Raw genomic sequence first — 20,591 nt, 5'->3', positions numbered from 1 at the left:
AAGGGTTATAGCACACCATGATTGACAGAAAAGAAGAGATTTCGGATTTAACACTTATGACGCGGAACGCGGACAGGGTAAAGAACGATAAAATACAACAGGAAACGATACAGTACAGCAGTGTCAAAGTTAAAGAAGTAACGGCGTAGGTCTAACAAAGAAACTGAACGGTACAGACGGGGACCTACCTCCTTTGTTTCAAGCACTCGAAACTCAAAGGATTTAAAAGAAAAAAACTAAAAAAAATTAACTCTAAGCACTGATGCAAATAACACAAAATGACTATTCTTCAACGGCGAAAGAATACCGAAAATTAAATGAATTTATAACAGAGGTCACTACGTTAGCAAGCGAAAAATCGAAAACACCGAAGCGAAAGGAAAGCACTGAAGTAAAATTCAAAAGTGACCGTCGCGGGGGAAAATTTGCTTTTATAGGTATATCCCCTCCCACGGTAAAAATCTGAAAATTCCAGAATGCTGCAAGACTGAAAAACGTCGTCAGCTCCGGTTTATCGCATATCAACAGATGAAAAACGTTGAAATCTTCAGCGGCATGTAAGAAAAACAACGTGGAATACAGATAAGCGGTTTTTTACATTTACTCTGCCTGTCGGAATGAACGTACGGAATATTCGAGAATTAAAATATTTTCAAAGACGGAAATTAAAAACGAAAAAATTCACTAAGATGAACTCCAATTTTCCTCAGAAAACTGGGGTTCATTACACCCCCTGCATCTCGGAAGAAATTAACTTACGATGAAATAGTGAGCTTAATTTCACGACTCTATCTACCCCTAGTACCTTACTTTCGCGCGCGCCACCACTCGTGACCAGTTTACAATTAAAACTCGATCAAGTACTTATCTTCTCTATGGTTGGCCACTGGTAGTTCCAATGCGCACGCAGAAACGTCAGCGTCAGTCATTTCGGCGCAGGTCTCCGCCATCTTGTCAAAGAACTTGATTCAGCGTTCCGTGTGGATAAATGGTGTACAATAGTGGAAAATCTTCTTTCTCTATGTGGAAATTCATCTTCATCGCTGGTCGGAAACGTGCCACGCTTCATCCCTCCGGTGAGTACCTAATTTAACTGTGTTTGGCGGGTGTTTGAATTCCATCGTGGTTTTGTAGGTTACCCAGGATTCGTGGGAGCTGCAACAGGTGGAAAGCCTCCAACAGCTCGACGTGGGGGTTCAATGGACCGGTTCACCCCTTTCGACCTGGCCATACGGATGTTGGGACTCTCGGAGCCGACAGGAGACTTGCAGGTGGGTAATCTCTAACAATAAACTCTCCAATCTTCATCGTTCCTCGTGGTCAACTTTTCTTCTTGGAACGGTTTTTTCCTGTATTCTGTTTTCAGGTAGACGGTGTTTTCTTCAGGTAAACAGTGTTAAATTGACGGTACAATAATTTCGATTCGGTTCAGGACAGAAATTGGTTAGATCTATTGGATTAATAGACGGATATACTCAGTTGCAAGGTGAAACAGTATCCTTTATTCCTTACATAAATAACAGATTTTTCGGACAGTTTTAACAGGTTTGATTTATAATTGCATGTTGAACGGATGAAAATCTGTAGATACGGTATTTCGGTCAACGGTGGTGCCTGTACGGAATTTGAACGGAATTGTTACGGTGTAATCGGTTATAACTAAGTTAGTGACGGGCTTCAGTTGTACGTGATTTCTCCTTGCTATTGTCCTTGGCCTCACGGAGTTCTCGACATCTTGGACAGGCACGGAGGGCTAACTCCCTACTGGTTGGCATACGGAACTTGTTCGATTTCTTCCGGGGCGGTTCGGATTGGGTGGATGCGCTGGGGATATCGCATTGGACGGCAGCCTCGCGTTGACGGTGATGAGACTGACAAGTACAATTTCTGGTTAATGTACCTAGCAGGCCGCAACTGCTGCAGAAGAGAATCGGGGTACCGGTGCAGTGTGCTCGACTGTGCTCCCCTTGGCCACATCTCCAACACATATTAGGGCGAAGTTCTAAGTAGACATTGGGCCCCATTGTGCCAACTGTACGTACTCTGGCTGGAATCTTGGTTGTTATTTGAGCTGGACGGTTGTTGTGTCGGTGGATATCATGTTGACGATTATCCGGTTGTTTGGAAATCTTCCCCTTGTTTATGAAATAACGTTTATCTTGCTTATTTCTCTTTTCAGCTGGAATGTCTATTTCCATTGCATTCTGCCTCTGAGTCGGAACAGCCGCCTGTTGTAGTTCCTGCTTCCTGGGTGATGATGTGGAACGGTCAGTGACAACGGAAGAGGTGTTTGGTTTGGGGCGACCAAATGCTTTGAGTGCCCCCAACGGCAACGGCACAGGACGGGGAGGAGATTCCGGTTCCTGGTCTTTTAATGGCTCGACAAGACCCAGCTCCTCGTCCAGTCGTTCCAGAAAGTCTGAGTCGCTCATGTTGCAGCCGTCAGACGGTATTCTGAAAAGAGGTAAGATCATTATTACCTGGTATTTTCATTTCTATACGGTGAACACACGGTTTGACTGGCTCAAATTTCTCTTTTTTTTTTTTTCAGGAAGATAATTCTTACGATTTCAATCCACTGGCACCCAGAGACGGTGGGCAGTGCCGGAGGGAAACCTGAGCTTCAGCCGGAGCCGGCGTTTGCCCTTGACGGTGGTTGGTATCAGGGCGATGACCTCAGTCCGAAGACTGGGTGACCACAGACGGGGGTTCGGTTGAGCCTGGATTTTGGATGCTAGTCTTGACGGCAAAATCAGTGTCTTCCCTGGTGCTGGCGGTTCCTGTGGGACGGGAGACAGTTGGGGTGGTGGCGTTAACGGAGCAATTGGTGGGAGCGGTGCTGGTCTCAGTGTGGACACCGGTATCAGTGGGGGTGGCTGAGCTACGGTTTCAACTAACAGGACGGTATCGGTTCCAGGCCACTCCCACTGTGCAGCAGGTCTCCGGTGGGACGGGTTATCCTGGAGCAAACCTTCGATATACCATCGGACGGGGAATCTCAACCGCTCCATCTCCGCACGGTATTTGTCGTCCAGGGATGAGGCCCAATGCTGTTCCTCCTCACCCTGACGGCACGGTAGGCCGGTCGCCACCTCTACGGCCACTAACCCCAACGCCCACAGGTCGACGGACGTGTCATACGGCTCTAGCCTGCGCTGTTCCGGTGCCCAGTACACCATGGTTCCTGCTGGCTCGGTGAGCAGGGGTTGGGTGGTGGTAAGTGTTTCGGCCAACCCAAAATCTGCCAGCAGGAATCGGCACCGGCGGCGTAAGATGTTGGCTGGCTTGATGTCTCGGTGTACTATTTGCCGACGATGACACTCCGTCACGGCTGCTGCTAACTGCCGCATCACGCGGAAGAACCGAGACGGCTGGTTCCTCGGCCCTTCTCGACGCAGGAAGGCATTTAGGTCCTCGTCGCACAGAGGCATTACCATAAAAAGGTAGTCTCCCTCTATGATGGCCTCTTGCAGGGGTATTATATTTGTATGTTCTAGGGACCTGAGTATGTCGACTTCCTGGATGGCGTGGTGAGTCAACATAGTCCTTTTCACCGCCACTGCTTGGCCGTGTCGTTGGCCTCTATAGACACGCCCAAAGCTGCCTTCTCCCAAGATCTCCCCCAGGTGTAAATGTTCCATCTGAAACATGTTAACTAGACACCTTTTGTCTTACGGAACACTGGTTCTGGTTGGCCGAGCAACTACAGTTATTCAGATCAACAGGTAAACGGAAAATAATAATATAATCGGCAACGGAAAAATTATATACATATGTATATTCGGTAACGGAAAAATAATATATATTCGGTAACAAAAAAAAATAACGGATTTCCTCCTTTCAGAGGTTATTTCTATAAAACGGTTAACGGATCATGTCAATAATATTATTATGCATGAAATGGTTTTAAATCTTTAATGTGTATGTTAGTGATTTTTCTACCCTCTGTATCTTTCAGGTCATAGACGACAGGTGAAACAACTTTAACAACGGTAAACGGTCCGGAAAACTTCGGAGCCAACTTGGCGGCGAAACTGTCAACGGCCGAGGATAAAGGACGGTCCCGGCGTAGAACTTCATCTCCCACATGGTATCGGATTTCTCTTCGTCGAAGATTGTAGTGGTGAGCCTGTTGCTGGAAAGCACGGTACAGTTTGGTACGAACGAACTCATAAGCCTCCTGGAGATGTCTGATCTGTTGAGTACGGTAAGTCATGTCTCTGTTTTCTTCTTCTGTACGGTTGGATTCTCCGTTCATTTCATTATTGTGGGGGTTTGTCGAATAAATCGCCCTTGGGACTTCTAGTTCCCTTCCATAATTTAAAAATGCCGGTGTAAATCCAGTAGACTCCTGTTTAGCGATGTTGATGGCAAACAGTAACTCTCCTATCTTTTCATCCCAGGTTCGTTGATCGGCTTCACAAAACTGTGCTATCATGGTCTTTAGGGTACGGTTAGCTCTTTCTACAGGGTTGCACTGAGGAGTATACGGTGGTGTGAAACGGTGAGCGATATTTAGCTCTCGGAGACTGTTCTTGAATAGTCTGCTGTCAAATTGTACTCCATTGTCGGATATTACTAGTTTTGGGCAACCATATTTCAGGATGACTTGTTCGTAGAGGGCCGAATATACAGTTTTGGCGGTGGCTTTCCGCAACGGACGACACTCTACCCACTTTGTGAACCGGTCTTGCATTACCACGATGTAGGAGTTTCCCTTTTTTGACCGTGGCAATGGTCCAACTATGTCCGTGGATACTTCTTTGAACGGCGCATCCGCCATTCGGTGTGGTTGCATCTTACCAGGGGTTTTCTGTTGCGAAACTTTGTACTTTTGGCACGATGTGCAGTTCCTCACGTATTTCGCAATATCTCTAAACATCCCTGGCCAGTAATAATTTCTGGCTATCCGTGCAATCGTTTTGGCAATTCCCATGTGACCTGCTAGTTCTGAGTCGTGGTTTTCCTGCAGTACTTCTGTTCGCTGTTCGGTCGGTACACAGAGTTTCCAGGGTTGGCCGGTTCCATCTTCTGTGAAGTCGGATGAGTCCCAGAAATGTCGCAACAGTTTCCCATTTTTAACGGCGTAGTCAGGAAAATTTGCTGGGTCTTTTTCCACCTCCTGTAATTTCTTGTTGTACCATTTGCAGTGGGTTGTTTCTATTTCGGCCAGGTATACGGAATCTACGGACGGTAACGGTTTAGGTGACGGGTTGTCTGCAGGTGTATTCAGGTATTTTCTCCGGCCCTGCACTTCAACAGCTTCTCGAATTTTCGGTGTTGGTTTGGAAATCAGTCGACCTTCCAGGTAACAGTCCGCGGTACTGAGGTTAATGGAAAAATTGAACCTTCCTAATACGTCCATTCCTAGAATGAGGTCAACTGGTAAATCAGGCACCAACAAAAATTTTACGTCGGTCAAGGAATAATCAGCTAGGTGAACAGCGGTAGTGTAGAGTTTGGGTGTTGTCGTGGGTTGACCATTTGCAACCACCACGAAACCATTCTCAACATGTTGTCCGGTGATTCCCTTGCTTTCACATTGTTTTGCCACTTTCCGACTTACGAAACTTTTCGTGGCTCCCGTGTCAATTAATGCTTTGTAGTGCTTTCCGGCTATCTTAACTTCGACAAGCGGTCGGTTATCATTCCAGGCAGTCGATGTGATGGGAGTCAGTGTGTGGGGAGATATGGTCGACTCCTTCTCCATACCTCCGTCTAGTTTTCCGGACGGCAGGGACAATCTCGTGAGAGAATGTTCTCCCTCTGGCATCGAGAACAGAAAATTTTCGGTGGCCTGCGGCATTCTCGACGCATGTGGCCATATCCACCACATCGGAAACACTGTATCTGGAAGGACACTCTCCTCCTTGATGATGATTCGGTCCGGTCAGCGTGGCTATTTTCGGCTGGACGGCGGGGCGGCGGTGTTGCAGGTCCGGATCGACCTTCGTACCTGTCTCCAGAAGTTGGACGGTGTGATTCCTGTTGCCGGACTATTGACTCTCTGGATCGGTGTGACTTTGGACGGCTTTCCCCCTGCGGAGAAAGTCGTGTCTGGTTGGCTTGCGTCGGCGGGGCTGATTCCCTGTGATCAGTTGTTTGATGAACCTGTTCTCCGGTATCCACAGAAAAACTCGCCTGATATCGGTTCAGTTGACGGGGAGTGTACGTCAGGTGAGGTTCCTCCACGAAACCTGGTTTTGAGGGTGGTCGGGTGTACTGGTTCATCTGCCATTGGACGAGTTCAAAAACTTTTCCTTTACGGAGAAGTTCATCATACGTCTTGGTCTCCTGGAAGGCCAAGGCCTGCTGTAAGGGCGGAATCAACCTCTGTCGGATGAGTCGGATCTGCTCCACTTCGGATGGTTTTGTATAGGTGAGTTTCTGGAATAAGTTCTGCATCCGGGTAACATATAGGAGCAACTTTTCTTCAGGTCCTTGTGTTCGTCTTTTTATTTCTTCCAACAGATTCTCCTCATAGTTGACAGGCAGAAATGCTTCTTTCAGTTGGTTGCTGAAATCCTCCCAATCCTCGAAAGTACCTCTCCTGGGAATAAACCAATCCCTTGCATCTTTCCGTAGTAATTCATAAACTGATTCGAAAACTTGTTCCAGGGACACTTTACGGGATTCAGCCAGTCTCTCCACTTCTTCAAGAAATCCGGTCACACTTCCAGTGCCATCAAAGGAAATGTTCCACTTGTGTACAGGGACAGTCGGTATTGTTGATCGAGACTCCGGTTCTGATCTGGCAGGTGTTGTGATGACTGGTCGGTCAGAACTTATCCAAGGTGCAGGTAAGTGTGGAAAAGACACCCTTCGGGTAGAATTAATCCATCTACCCTGTGTCAGACGGTCAGGTGTTGTTGTCCCACAGTCCTGTGACTGTGTGAGAGGTATTGCTGGTGACTGTCGCAGTAATGCTGTACATGTCTGTCTTGTCTCATTCATGACCTGTTCTAATGTTGGATTCCTTACAGGTGTACCAGTACGTGAGACATCCACTGCTACAGGAGGATCGACACCATCTTCCAAGTCGATAAGCGATAACCCCCGGATCCTTGAAATCCGTTCCGGCTGGATCGGTGACACACCAGGTGAACTGGGCACCTCCACATCTAAGAGAGACTTCTGATGTCGGTTAGATGTCTGCAGCAGTTCACGATTGCTCTTTTTACGTAGCTCCTCCAGTGTTTCCAATGCCTTAGCAGTAGTCGCCTTCATTTGTCCAACCAGTTGTAACTGTGCTGTGTCTGCAGTAACAATAAAGTCCAGCCTTCCTTGAATGTGTATTAATCGGGTGTAAATTCGCGAAAATTCGTTAGCCGCATTCTCATGATTGAAGTTCTGAAGGGATTCCACCAAGTCGGTGAGTTTATTCTGACAAATCTCAATCTCCGAGGCGGGATTCAATGATGTTGGGGGTAGTAAAGGTTCATTAGACTGAAGCACCTGTCGTAGCAAACTCCGTTTAGTCATCACAGTACCCGGTATCGATTGTCCTCTCAGTTGCAATTCGTATGTAAGTTCATCACTAAGTAACCGGTTCACATCCATGTTCGACATATTATTTTCACTTAAGTCCGATTCAGAATGCACCAATCTTTCACACTCGGTATGTCCTTCACAATCTGTTCAAGTTCCAAGTCCAACCCGGTAAGTTAATCGTTAGCCAACCTATTCGCTTAAGTTCGAAGTGGGTATCGGTGTAACCCCAAAAAAAAAAATAAAGTCTAAGTCCCGGTGTATCAGAAGAAAAAAAAAAATCTAAGTTCAAGTCCCGGCGCACTAAAATAATTTAAGTCCCAATGTATCACACTAAAATTTTACAAGTCCGACGTTACTCGAAAAAAAAAATGTCACTCAGTCCCACTAAAGTCCGAAAATATTCGCGAAATACCGCACACACTCGCAAGTCGTTTCGTATAGTCCGGAAAGTTTCCCGAAATTCGAATCGAACCAGAACGCACAGGTTAAATTTCCAAACAGTTTTTCAAGTTCAATAGTCAGAAAATAAATCACAATAATCGAATTTCAGTTTTCAGAAAAATCAGAAATAATTGGTAAGTTTCAACAGTACAGGTCAAAAGAAAATAATTGCAGGTAGACAAGTTATCAACAGGGTAATAGGTGATTCACTATTAAACCGATTGGTAAATCAAACCTATTAAATTTTACCAATTGTGACAATAAATTTTCAATGTCCGGAAATTCACTCACCTTGTAATGAACCCCAGTTTTCTGAGGAAAATTGGAGTTCATCTTAGTGAATTTTTTCGTTTTAAATTTCCGTCTTTGAAAATATTTTAATTCTCGAATATTCCGTACGTTCATTCCGACAGGCGGAGTAAATGTAAAAAACCGCTTATCTGTATTTTACGTTGTTTTTCTTACATGCCGCTGAAGATTTCAACGTTTTTCATCTGTTGATATGCGATAAACCGGAGCTGACGACGTTTTTCAGTCTTGTCGTATTCTGGAATTTTCAGATTTTTACCGTGAGAGGGGATATGCCTATAAAAGCAAATTTTTCCCCCGCGACGGTCACTTCACTTTTCGACTTTTCGACTGTTACTTCAGTTCGTCGGCTGACTTTTGAATTTTACTTCAGTGCTTTCCTTTCGCTTGAGTATTATTTCGCTTTCTAACGTGGTTTCTAACTGCTAGTATAAATTCAGTTGATTTTCCGTAGTACTTTCGCCGTTGAGAATAATCATTTTGTGTTATTTGCATCAGTGCTTAGAATTAATTTTTTTAGTTTTTCTTTTTTTTTAAATCCTTTGAGTTTCGAGTGCTTGAAACAAAGGAGGTAGGTCCCCGTCTGTACCGTTCAGTTTCTTTTGTTAGACCTACGCCGTTACTTCTTTAACTTTGACACTGCTGTACTGTATCGTTTCCTGTTGTATTTTATCGTTCTTTACCCTGTTTCGCGAGTCTGACTTTTCCCTTCACTATCAGTCATGGCGTGTTAACCCTTGGGGTACTGAAGGGAAAGTTCCGTCAACCCCCCTGTCCGCGTCATAAGTGTTAAATCCGAAATCTCTTCTTTTCTGTCAGTCATGGCGTGTTAACCCTTGGGGCAGAGAATAAGAGATACCGCAAGTAGTCAGTGAAATCCCGTAATTGCGCTAAAGAAAAAATAGACATTTTCTTCGCTGTCAGTCATGGCGTGTTAACCCTTGGGGCAGCGAATAAAAGTCTCGAACAGATCCGCCCTTATTGTGTTTCATTCCCGGAGAAATACAACTGCACACCGATACCGTGTAGCGGGTCCTTAGCATTCGTCAGTTCTGGTTGGCGCATTTTTTGTTGAACCGTTAATTTTTCACTACACCCGGTGTAAATTTCATAAAGTGCTCGTGACCGGATAAGATTTCCCGAATGTATTTTCACTGATAGAATCACTCATATTTTATATCACACATATCTCCCTTTGACATGTGATTGGTTTCCGAAGTTGTGAATAAACTTTTACATAGTTCGATTTTGACTTCTTCGTTGTCGCTACTACCCTAGACAACACCGAGCTCTGTCTCTGGCTGGCAGCTGCCCTGGTAGGTTTGCTATTCTTCCTATTGAAAAGAATAGCTGGCGCTCGAGATTAAAGGCTTCTCCGAGAAACGCACGTTACAAAATGGCGCCCGAGCAGGGACCGTGCAAAATCTAGTAGGAAACAGCAGGGACTGTGCAAAATCCAGTAGGAAGCAGCAGAGGTGAGAAACATTAACCGGACAGTGAGTGAATTCCCGAAACAGTGAGTAAAACCTAAGAACAGTGAGTAACTATTTCTTGAACCGAGAACTGTGAAAAATAAACTTGATCTGTATTTTATTACCTGCCACCCTGTATTGAACTGTTATACTGTGAATTGAATTGGACTATATTCTGAAAATTTTCCTATTGTTGAAACCTATTGGAAATAATTTAATTAATTTGTGATTATTCCTTTTGCCGATTACTTTATTGAGTTATTGAAAACTGAACTGTTGTTGCGCCTTAATATCAGTGGAAATTATTTCCGATTCCTTATTATTTCTGATTTATTGAATTGAACTGTTTTAATTTCGTATTGAAGGTGTGTGAATTTCCGAACATTGAAAATTTATTGTCGCAGTTGGTAAAATTTAATAGGTTTGATTTACCTATCAGTTTAATAGTGAATCACCTATTACCCTATTGATAACTTGTCTACCTGATTTTATTTTCTTTTGACCTGTACTGTTGAAACTTACCAATTATTTCTGATTTTTCTGAAAACTGAAACTCGATTATTGCGATTTATTTTCTGGATATTGAACTTGAAAAACTGTTTGGAATTTAACCTGTGCGTTCTGGTGCGATTCGAATTTCGGGAAATTTTCCGGACTATACGAAACGACTTGTGAGTGAGTGCGGTATTTCGCGAATATTTTCGGACTTTAGTGGGACAGATTGAAATTTTTTTCAAGTAACGTCGGACTTGTAAGATTTTTAGTGTGATACATCGGGACTTAGATTATTTTAGTGCGCCGGGACTTGAACTTAGATTTTTTTTTTTTCTTCTGATACACCGGGACTTAGACTTTATTTTTTTTTTTTTTTTGGGGTTACACCGATACCCACTTCAAACTTAAGTGAATAGGTTAGCCAACGATTAGCTTACCGGGTCGGACTTAGAACTTAAACGGATTGTGAAAGACATACCGAGTGTGAAAGATTGGTGCGTTCTGAATCGGACTTAGTTGAAAATAATATGTCGAACATGGATGTAAACCGGTTACTCAGTGATGAACTTACATACGAATTACAACTGAGAGGACAATCGATACCGGGTACTGTGATGACTAAACGGAGTCTACTACGACAAGTACTTCAGTCTAACGAACCTCTATTACTCCCAACGTCATTGAATCCCGCCTCGGAGATTGAGATTTGTCAAAATAAACTCACCGATTTGGTGGAATCCCTTCAGAACTTCAATCATGAGAATGCAGCTAACGAATTTTCGCGAATTTACACCCGATTAATACACATACAAGGAAGACTGGACTTTATTGTTACTGCAGACACAACACAGTTACACCTAGTTGGACAAATGAAGGCAACTACAGCTAAGGCGTTGGAAGCACTAGAGGAGCTACGTAAAAAGAGCAATCGTGAACAGCTGCAGACATCTAACCGACATCAGAAGTCTCTCTTAGATGTGGAGGTGCCCAGTTCACCTGGAGTGTCACCGATCCAACCGGAGAGGATTTCAGGGCTCCGAGAGCCATCGCTTATCGACTTGGGAGATGGTGTCGATCCTCCTGTAGTAGCCCATGTCTCACATACTGGCACACCTGTAAGGAATTCAACATTAGAAGAGGTCATGAATGAGACAAGACAGACATGTAGAGCATTACTGCGACAGTTACCAGCGATACCTCTCACGCAGTCACAGGACTGTAGAACAACAACACCTGAGGGTCTGACACAGGGTAGATGGATTAATTCTACCCGAAGGGTGTCTTTTCCACACTTACCTGCACCGTGGATAAGTCCTGACCGACCAATTGTCACTACACCTGCCAGATCAGAACCGGAGTCCCGATCAACAATACCAACTATCCCGGTACACAAATGGAACATTTCCTTTGATGGCACTGGAAGTGTGACCGGATTTCTTGAAGAAGTGGAGAGGCTGGCTGAATCCCGTAAAGTGTCCCTGGAACAAGTTTTCGAATCAGTTTATGAATTACTACGGAAAGATGCAAGGGATTGGTTTATTCCCAGGAGAGGTACTTTCGAGGACTGGGAGGATTTCAGCAACCAACTGAAAGAAGCGTTTCTGCCTGTTAACTATGAGGAGAATCTGTTGGAAGAAATAAAAAGACGAACACAAGGACCTGAAGAAAAGCTGCTTCTGTATGTTACCCGGATGCAGAACTTATTCCAGAAACTCACCTATACAAAACCATCCGAGGTGGAGCAGATCCGACTCATCCGACAAAGGTTGATTCCGCCCTTACAACAGGCCTTGGCCTTCCAGGAGACCAAGACGTATGATGAACTTCTCCGTAAAGGAAAAGTTTTTGAACTGGTCCAATGGCAGATGAGCCAGTACACCCGGCCACCCTCAAAACCAGGTTTCGTGGAGGAACCTCACTTAACGTACACTCCCCGCCAACTGAACCGATATCAGGCGAGTTTTTCTGTGGATACCGGAGAACAGGTACAAACAACTGATCATAGGAAATCAATCCCGCCGACACCAGCCGACCAAACACGACTTTCTCCGCAGGGGGAAAGCCGTCCAAAGTCACACCGATCCAGAGAGTCAATAGTCCGACAACAGGAATCACACCGTCCAACTTCTGGAGACAGCTCCGAAGATAGATCCGGAAACTCAACACCGCCACCCCGTCGTCGAGCCGAAAATAGCCACGCTGACCGGACCCAATCATCATCAGGAAGGAGAGTGTCCTTCCAGACACAGTGTTTCCGATGTGGTGGATATGGCCACATGCGTCGAGAATGTCGCAGGCCACCGAAAATCTTCTGTTCTCGATGTCAGAGGGAGAACATTCTCTCACGAGATTGTCCCTGCCGTTCGGAAAACTGAAGGGGAGATTGGAGACGGAGTCGACCACATCTCCCGGAATCTTGACTCCACTGACACCGACCACCTGTAATGATAACCGACCGTTAATAGAGGTCAAAATAGCCGGCGAACACTTCCGAGCACTGATAGATACAGGAGCGACCAGGAGTTTTTGCAGTCAGGCCGTATCCGATCAGTGTGAAAGTAAAGGAATCACAGGGCAAACAATGCACAACAGTTTTGCAGTAATAGCGAACGGAAAAACCACCGTCACGCCGAAACTGTACACCACCACCGTGCAAATTTCCGACTACACACTGCCTGATTTGAAATTCTTACTGGTGCCAAGCTTACCGGTAGACATTATTCTGGGGATGGATGTTCTGTCGACTTTCAAGTTTTCCGTGAATCTTAGTACCGCCGAGTGCTTCCTGGAAGGCCGACTGGTCTCGAAACCGATGACTCCCGTCGAAACCACCGCAGAAGTTCACACCGCCGAGGAACACCTGTTGGAGCTGACGGAGTCTCAGAAACAAGAACTGGAGGCATTTCTGACCGAGGAATTAAAGAAGTTCGAAGACCTGTATGGTACAACCGACCTGATTGAACACAAGATCAAACTGAAACCGGGCACCGAACCGATCAAACAACGGTACCGACCCCTAAATCCGAAAATGCAGGAGATCTTCAATCAGGAAGTGGACCGTATGTTGGCTGAGGGAGTGATTGAACCCTCCAAGTCACCGTGGAGTTCACCTGTTGTATTGGTCAAGAAGAAAGACGGAAAGTACCGTTTCTGCATCGACTTCCGTGCTGTTAACCAAGTGTCTGTGAAAGATGCATACCCGTTGCCGTACATTTCTGGGATTCTGGACAAACTCCGAAAAGCGAAGTACATCTCCACACTGGACCTGAAACAAGGATACTGGCAGATACCATTAGCAAAGGAGAGCCGTCCGATTACTGCATTTACCGTCCCCGGAAGAGGTCTGTTCCAATTCACCGTGATGCCGTTCGGTTTACATGCAAGCCCAGCCACCTTCCAGAGGTTCCTAGACACCGTCATTGGCCCAGAAATGGAACCGGAAGCGTTCGCTTACCTGGACGATATAGTTGTCCTGGGGGAAACTTTCGAAGAGCACCTGGAAAACTTGAGAGAAGTATTCCGACGGTTGAGAGAAGCTAATCTTCGTCTCAACCCCGACAAGTGTGACTTTGTGCGAAAATCCCTAAAATACCTTGGACATGTCGTCACCTCCGATGGCATCTGTACCGATCCCGACAAAGTGTCTTCGATAGTGTCTTTACCAATACCGAAAACCGTCCGAGAACTTCGTCGATTCCTTGGAGTTGCCAGCTGGTACCGTCGTTTCATAGAGAACTTCTCCGATTTAGTTTCTCCGTTGACTCGATTACTGCAGAAGAAACACCGTTGGAAATGGGGAGAAGACCAGCAGAAGGCCTTCGAGCTTCTGAAACAAAAACTCACAGAATCTCCGATACTGGCTTGTCCAGACTTCACCCAACCGTTCGTTCTGCAAACCGACGCCAGTGACATGGGCCTGGGAGGTGCCCTAACACAAGTGATCGATGGAGAAGAGAGAGTAATCGCCTATGTGAGCCGAACACTAAACCCCGCAGAGAAAAATTACTCAGTGTCAGAAAAGGAATGTCTCGCCATAGTATTTTCCATAGAGAAACTGCGACCGTACCTAGAAGGATTCCATTTCACAGTAATTTCCGATCACATGAGTCTGAAATGGCTAAACTCCATCAAGTCGCCGTCCGGAAGAATCGCTCGATGGGCCGTTTTCCTTCAGCAATTCGACTTCGAAGTCCAGTACCGTAAAGGATCGATGAACAAAGTAGCCGACAGCCTGTCCCGAAACCCGTTGCCGTCCCTAGATTCCGTATGTTTATCCGAGATAGAAACAACCCAGTGTAAATGGTACAACAAAAAGTTACAGGAGGTGGAAAAAGACCCAGCAAATTTTCCTGACTACGCCGTTGAAAATGGAAAACTGTTGCGACATTTCTGGGACTCATCCGACTTCACAGAAGATGGAACCGGCCAACCCTGGAAACTCTGTGTACCATCCGAACAGCGAACAGAAGTACTGCAGGAAAACCACGACTCAGAACTAGCAGGTCACATGGGGATTGCTAAGACGATTGCACGGATAGCCAGAAATTATTACTGGCCAGGGATGTTTAGAGACATTGCGAAATACGTGAGGAACTGCACATCGTGCCAAAAGTACAAAGTTTCGCAACAGAAAACCCCTGGTAAGATGCAACCACACCGAATGGCGGATGCGCCGTTCCAAGAAGTATCCACGGACATAGTTGGACCATTGCCACGGTCAAAAAAGGGAAACTCCTACATCGTGGTAATGCAAGACCGGTTCACAAAGTGGGTAGAGTGTCGTCCGTTGCGGAAAGCCACCGCCAAAACTGTTTATTCGGCCCTCTACGAACAAGTCATCCTGAAATATGGTTGCCCAAAACTAGTAATATCCGACAATGGAGTACAATTCGACAGCAGGCTATTCAAGAACAGTCTCCGAGAGCTGAACATTGCTCACCGTTTCACACCACCGTATACTCCTCAGTGCAACCCTGTAGAAAGAGCTAACCGTACCCTAAAGACCATGATAGCACAGTTTTGTGAAGCCGATCAACGAACCTGGGATGAAAAGATAGGAGAGTTAACGTTTGCCATCAACACCGCTAAACAGGAGTCTACTGGATTCACACCGGCATTTTTGAATTATGGAAGGGAACTAGAAATCCCGAGGGCGATTTATTCGACAAACCCCCACAATAATGAAATGAACGGAGAATCCAACCGTACAGGAGAAGAAAATAGAGACATGACTTACCGTACTCAACAGATCAAACATCTCCAGGAGGCTTATGAGTTCGTCCGTACTAAACTGTACCGTGCTTTCCAGCAACAGGCTCACCACTACAATCTTCGACGAAGAGAAATCCGATACTATGTGGGAGATAAAGTTCTACGCCGGGACCGTCCTTTATCCTCTGCCGTTGACAGTTTCGCCGCCAAGTTGGCTCCGAAGTTTTCCGGTCCGTTCACCGTTGTTAAAGTCGTTTCACCTGTCGTCTATGACCTGAAAGATACAGAGGGTAGAAAAATCACTAACATACACATTAAAGATTTAAAACCATTTCATGCATAATAATTTTTTTTGTTACCGAATATATATTATTTTTCCGTTACCGAATATACATATGTACATAATTTTTCCGCTACCGATTATATTATTATTTTCCGTTTACCTGTTGATCTGAATAACTGTAGTTGCTCGGCCAACCAGAACCAGTGTTCCGTAAGACAAAAGGTGTCTAGTTAACATGTTTCAGATGGAACATTTACACCTGGGGGAGATCTTGGGAGAAGGCAGCTTTGGGCGTGTCTATAGAGGCCAACGACACGGCCAAGCAGTGGCGGTGAAAAGGACTATGTTGACTCACCACGCCATCCAGGAAGTCGACATACTCAGGTCCCTAGAACATACAAATATAATACCCCTGCAAGAGGCCATCATAGAGGGAGACTACCTTTTTATGGTAATGCCTCTGTGCGACGAGGACCTAAATGCCTTCCTGCGTCGAGAAGGGCCGAGGAACCAGCCGTCTCGGTTCTTCCGCGTGATGCGGCAGTTAGCAGCAGCCGTGACGGAGTGTCATCGTCGGCAAATAGTACACCGAGACATCAAGCCAGCCAACATCTTACGCCGCCGGTGCCGATTCCTGCTGGCAGATTTTGGGTTGGCCGAAACACTTACTACCACCCAACCCCTGCTCACCGAGCCAGCAGGAACCATGGTGTACTGGGCACCGGAACAGCGCAGGCTAGAGCCGTATGACACGTCCGTCGACCTGTGGGCGTTGGGGTTAGTGGCCGTAGAGGTGGCGACCGGCCTACCGTGCCGTCAGGGTGAGGAGGAACAGCATTGGGCCTCATCCCTGGACGATAAATACCGTGCGGAGATGGAGCGGTTGAGATTCCCCGTCCGATGGTATATCGAAGGTTTGCTCCAGGATAACCCGTCCCACCGGAGACCTGCTGCACAGTGGGAGTGGCCTGGAACCGATACCGTCCTGTTAGTTGAAACCGTAGCTCAGCCACCCCCACTGATACCGGTGTCCACACTGAGACCAGCACCGCTTCCACCAGTTGCTCCGTTAACGCCACCACCCCAACTGTCTCCCGTCCCACAGGAACCGCCAGCACCAAAGAAGACACTGATTTTGCCGTCAAGAATAGCATCCAAAATCCAGGCTCAACCGAACCCCCGTCTGTGGTCACCCAGTCTTCGGACTGAGGTCATCGCCCTGATACCGACCACCGTCAAGGGCAGACGCCGGCTCCGGCTGAAGCTCAGGTTTCCCTCCGGCACTGCCCACCGTCTCTGGGTGCCAGTGGATTGAAACCGTAAGAATTATCTTCCTGAAAAAAAAAAAAAAAAGAGAAATTTGCGCCAGTCAAACCGTGTGTTCACCGTATAGAAATGAAAATACCAGGTAATAATGATCTTACCTCTTTTCAGAACACCGTCTGACGGCAGCAACATGAGCGACTCAGACTTTCTGGAACGACTGGACGAGGAGCTGGGTCTTGTCGAGCCACTAAAAGACCAGGAACCGGAATCTCCTCCCCGTCCTGTGCCGTTGCCGTTGGGGGCACTCAAAGCATTTGGTCGCCCCAAGCCAAACACCTCTTCCGCTGTCACCGACCGTTCCACATCATCACCCAGGAAGCAGGAACTACAACAGGCGGCTGTTCCGGCTCAGAGGCGGAATGCAATGGAAGTAGACTTTCCAACTGAAAAGAGAAATAAGCAAGATAAACGTTATTTCATAAACAAGGGGAAGATTTCCAAACAACCGGATAATCGTCAACATGATATCCACCGACACAACAACCGTCCAGATAACCGTCAAATAACAACCAAGATTCCAGCCCGAGTACGTACAGTTGGCACAATGGGGCCCAATGTCTACTTAGAACTTCGCCATAATATGTGTTGGAGATGTGGCCAAGGGGAGCACAGTCGAGCACACTGCACCGGTACCCCGATTCTCTTCTGCAGCAGTTGCGGCCTGCTAGGTACATTAACCAGGAATTGTACTTGTCAGTCTCATCACCGTCAACGCGAGGCTGCCGTCCAATGCGATATCCCCAGCGCATCCACCCAATCCGAACCGCCCCGGAAGAAATCGAACAAGGTCCGTATGCCAACCAGTAGGGAGTTAGCCCTCCGTGCCTGTCCAAGATGTCGAGAACTCCGTGAGGCCAAGGACAATAGCAAGGAGAAATCACGTACAACTGAAGCCCGTCACTAACTTAGTTATAACCGATTACACCGTAACAATTCCGTTCAAATTCCGTACAGGCACCACCGTTGACCGAAATACCGTATCTACAGATTTTCATCCGTTCAACATGCAATTATAAATCAAACCTGTTTAAACTGTCCGAAAAATCTGTTACTTATGTAAGGAATACCAATAAAGGATACTGTTTCACCTTGCAACTGAGTATATCCGTCTATTAATCCAATAGATCTAACCAATTTCTGTCCTGAACCGAATCGAAATTACTGTACCGTCAATTTAACACTGTTTACCTGAAGAAAACACCGTCTACCTGAAAACAGAGTACAGAGAAAACCGTTCCAAGAAGAAAAGTTGACCACGAGGAACGATGAAGATTGGAGAGTTTATTGTTAGAAATTACCCACCTGCAAGTCTCATACCGGATCCGAAAGTCTCAACGTCCGTACAGCCAGGTCACACCAGTCCATTGAGCTCCCACGTCGAGCTGTTGGAGGCTTTCCACCTGTTGCAGCTCCCACGAATCCTGGGTAACCTACAAAACCACGATGGAATTCAAACACCCGCCAAACACAGTTAAATTAGGTACTCACCGGAGGGATGAAGCGTGGCACGTTTCCGACCAGCGATAAAGATGGATTTCCACATGGAGAAAGAAGATTTTCCACTATAATAATTGAACATCCACGCACGGAACGCTGAACAAAGTTCTTGACAAGATGGCGGAGACCTGCGCCGAAATGACTGACGCTGACGTTTCTGCGTGCGCATTGGAACTACTATTCCAACCATAGAGAGGATAAGTACTTGAGTTGTAAACTGGTCACGAGTACAGGTGGCGCGCGCGAAAGTAAGGTACTAGGGGTAGATAGAGTCGTGAAATTAAGCTCACTATTTCATCGTAAGTTAATTTCTTCCGAGGTGGAGGTGGTGTAATGAACCCCAGTTTTCTGAGGAAAATTGGAGTTCATCTTAGTGAATTTTTTCGTTTTAAATTTCCGTCTTTGAAAATATTTTAATTCTCGAATATTCCGTACGTTCATTCCGACAGGCGGAGTAAATGTAAAAAACCGCTTATCTGTATTTTACGTTGTTTTTCTTACATGCCGCTGAAGATTTCAACGTTTTTCATCTGTTGATATGCGATAAACCGGAGCTGACGACGTTTTTCAGTCTTGTCGTATTCTGGAATTTTCAGATTTTTACCGTGAGAGGGGATATGCCTATAAAAGCAAATTTTTCCCCCGCGACGGTCACTTCACTTTTCGACTTTTCGACTGTTACTTCAGTTCGTCGGCTGACTTTTGAATTTTACTTCAGTGCTTTCCTTTCGCTTGAGTATTATTTCGCTTTCTAACGTGGTTTCTAACTGCTAGTATAAATTCAGTTGATTTTCCGTAGTACTTTCGCCGTTGAGAATAATCATTTTGTGTTATTTGCATCAGTGCTTAGAATTAATTTTTTTAGTTTTTCTTTTTTTTAAATCCTTTGAGTTTCGAGTGCTTGAAACAAAGGAGGTAGGTCCCCGTCTGTACCGTTCAGTTTCTTTTGTTAGACCTACGCCGTTACTTCTTTAACTTTGACACTGCTGTACTGTATCGTTTCCTGTTGTATTTTATCGTTCTTTACCCTGTTTCGCGAGTCTGACTTTTCCCTTCACTATCAGTCATGGCGTGTTAACCCTTGGGGTACTGAAGGGAAAGTTCCGTCAACCCCCCTGTCCGCGTCATAAGTGTTAAATCCGAAATCTCTTCTTTTCTGTCAGTCATGGCGTGTTAACCCTTGGGGCAGAGAATAAGAGATACCGCAAGTAGTCAGTGAAATCCCGTAATTGCGCTAAAGAAAAAATAGACATTTTCTTCGCTGTCAGTCATGGCGTGTTAACCCTTGGGGCAGCGAATAAAAGTCTCGAACAGATCCGCCCTTATTGTGTTTCATTCCCGGAGAAATACAACTGCACACCGATACCGTGTAGCGGGTCCTTAGCATTCGTCAGTTCTGGTTGGCGCATTTTTTGTTGAACCGTTAATTTTTCACTACACCCGGTGTAAATTTCATAAAGTGCTCGTGACCGGATAAGATTTCCCGAATGTATTTTCACTGATAGAATCACTCATATTTTATATCACACATATCTCCCTTTGACATGTGATTGGTTTCCGAAGTTGTGAATAAACTTTTACATAGTTCGATTTTGACTTCTTCGTTGTCGCTACTACCCTAGACAACACCGAGCTCTGTCTCTGGCTGGCAGCTGCCCTGGTAGGTTTGCTATTCTTCCTATTGAAAAGAATAGCTGGCGCTCGAGATTAAAGGCTTCTCCGAGAAACGCACGTTACAACCTTCAATACGAAATCAAAACAGTTCAATTCAACAAATCAGAAACAATAAGAAATCGGAAACAACTTTCACTGATATAACGGCGCAATAACATTTCAGTTTTCAATAACTCAATAAAGTAATCGGAAAAGGAATAAGCACAAATTAATTGAATTATTTCCAATAGGTTTCAACAATAGGAAAATTTTCAGAATATAGTCCAATTCAATTCACAGTATAACAGTTCAATACAGAGTGGCAGGTAATAAAACACAGATCAAGTTTATTTTTCACAGTTCTCGGTTCAAGAAATAGTTACTCACTGTTCTTAGGTTTTACTCACTGTTTC

At 45.5% G+C, this 20,591-nt stretch overlaps 3 protein-coding genes across 4 annotated transcripts; 2 read left to right on the top strand and 1 right to left on the bottom strand.

The window, feature by feature from the left end:
* Nucleotides 1-735: 735 nt before the first annotated feature.
* On the top strand, nucleotides 736-2,518 carry LOC123318490. Of its 2 annotated transcripts, none has more exons than XM_044905138.1 (3): nucleotides 736-1,076; nucleotides 1,135-1,271; nucleotides 2,180-2,518. In XM_044905138.1, exons 1-3 carry the CDS (start codon nucleotides 989-991, stop codon nucleotides 2,273-2,275), a joined length of 321 nt encoding a protein of 106 aa, XP_044761073.1. In that variant the 5' UTR covers nucleotides 736-988; the 3' UTR covers nucleotides 2,276-2,518. The 2 variants fall into 2 exon arrangements, with proteins under 2 accessions (XP_044761073.1, XP_044761074.1); XM_044905139.1 differs by lacking the exon at nucleotides 2,180-2,518 and adding an exon at nucleotides 1,367-1,428.
* A 52-nt stretch (nucleotides 2,519-2,570) lies between these two features.
* On the bottom strand, nucleotides 2,571-3,650 carry LOC123318280 (cyclin-dependent kinase 1-like). The gene has a single exon (XM_044904899.1). The coding sequence runs from the start codon at nucleotides 3,648-3,650 to the stop codon at nucleotides 2,571-2,573; it is 1,080 nt and encodes a 359-aa protein (XP_044760834.1).
* Nucleotides 3,651-8,782: 5,132 nt separating this feature from the next.
* On the top strand, nucleotides 8,783-18,045 carry LOC123318488. Its single transcript, XM_044905135.1, has 2 exons — nucleotides 8,783-8,812; nucleotides 17,137-18,045. Exon 2 carries the CDS (start codon nucleotides 17,159-17,161, stop codon nucleotides 17,930-17,932), a length of 774 nt encoding a protein of 257 aa, XP_044761070.1. The 5' UTR covers nucleotides 8,783-8,812; nucleotides 17,137-17,158; the 3' UTR covers nucleotides 17,933-18,045.
* The last annotated feature ends 2,546 nt before the right edge of the window (nucleotides 18,046-20,591 follow it).

Source organism: Coccinella septempunctata, chromosome 8 (assembly GCF_907165205.1).
Source record: "Coccinella septempunctata chromosome 8, icCocSept1.1, whole genome shotgun sequence".
NCBI classification, from domain to species: Eukaryota; Metazoa; Arthropoda; class Insecta; order Coleoptera; family Coccinellidae; genus Coccinella; species Coccinella septempunctata.
The sequence above is the reverse complement of the archived record's forward strand: the minus strand, read 5'-3'. Positions and strand labels throughout refer to the sequence as shown.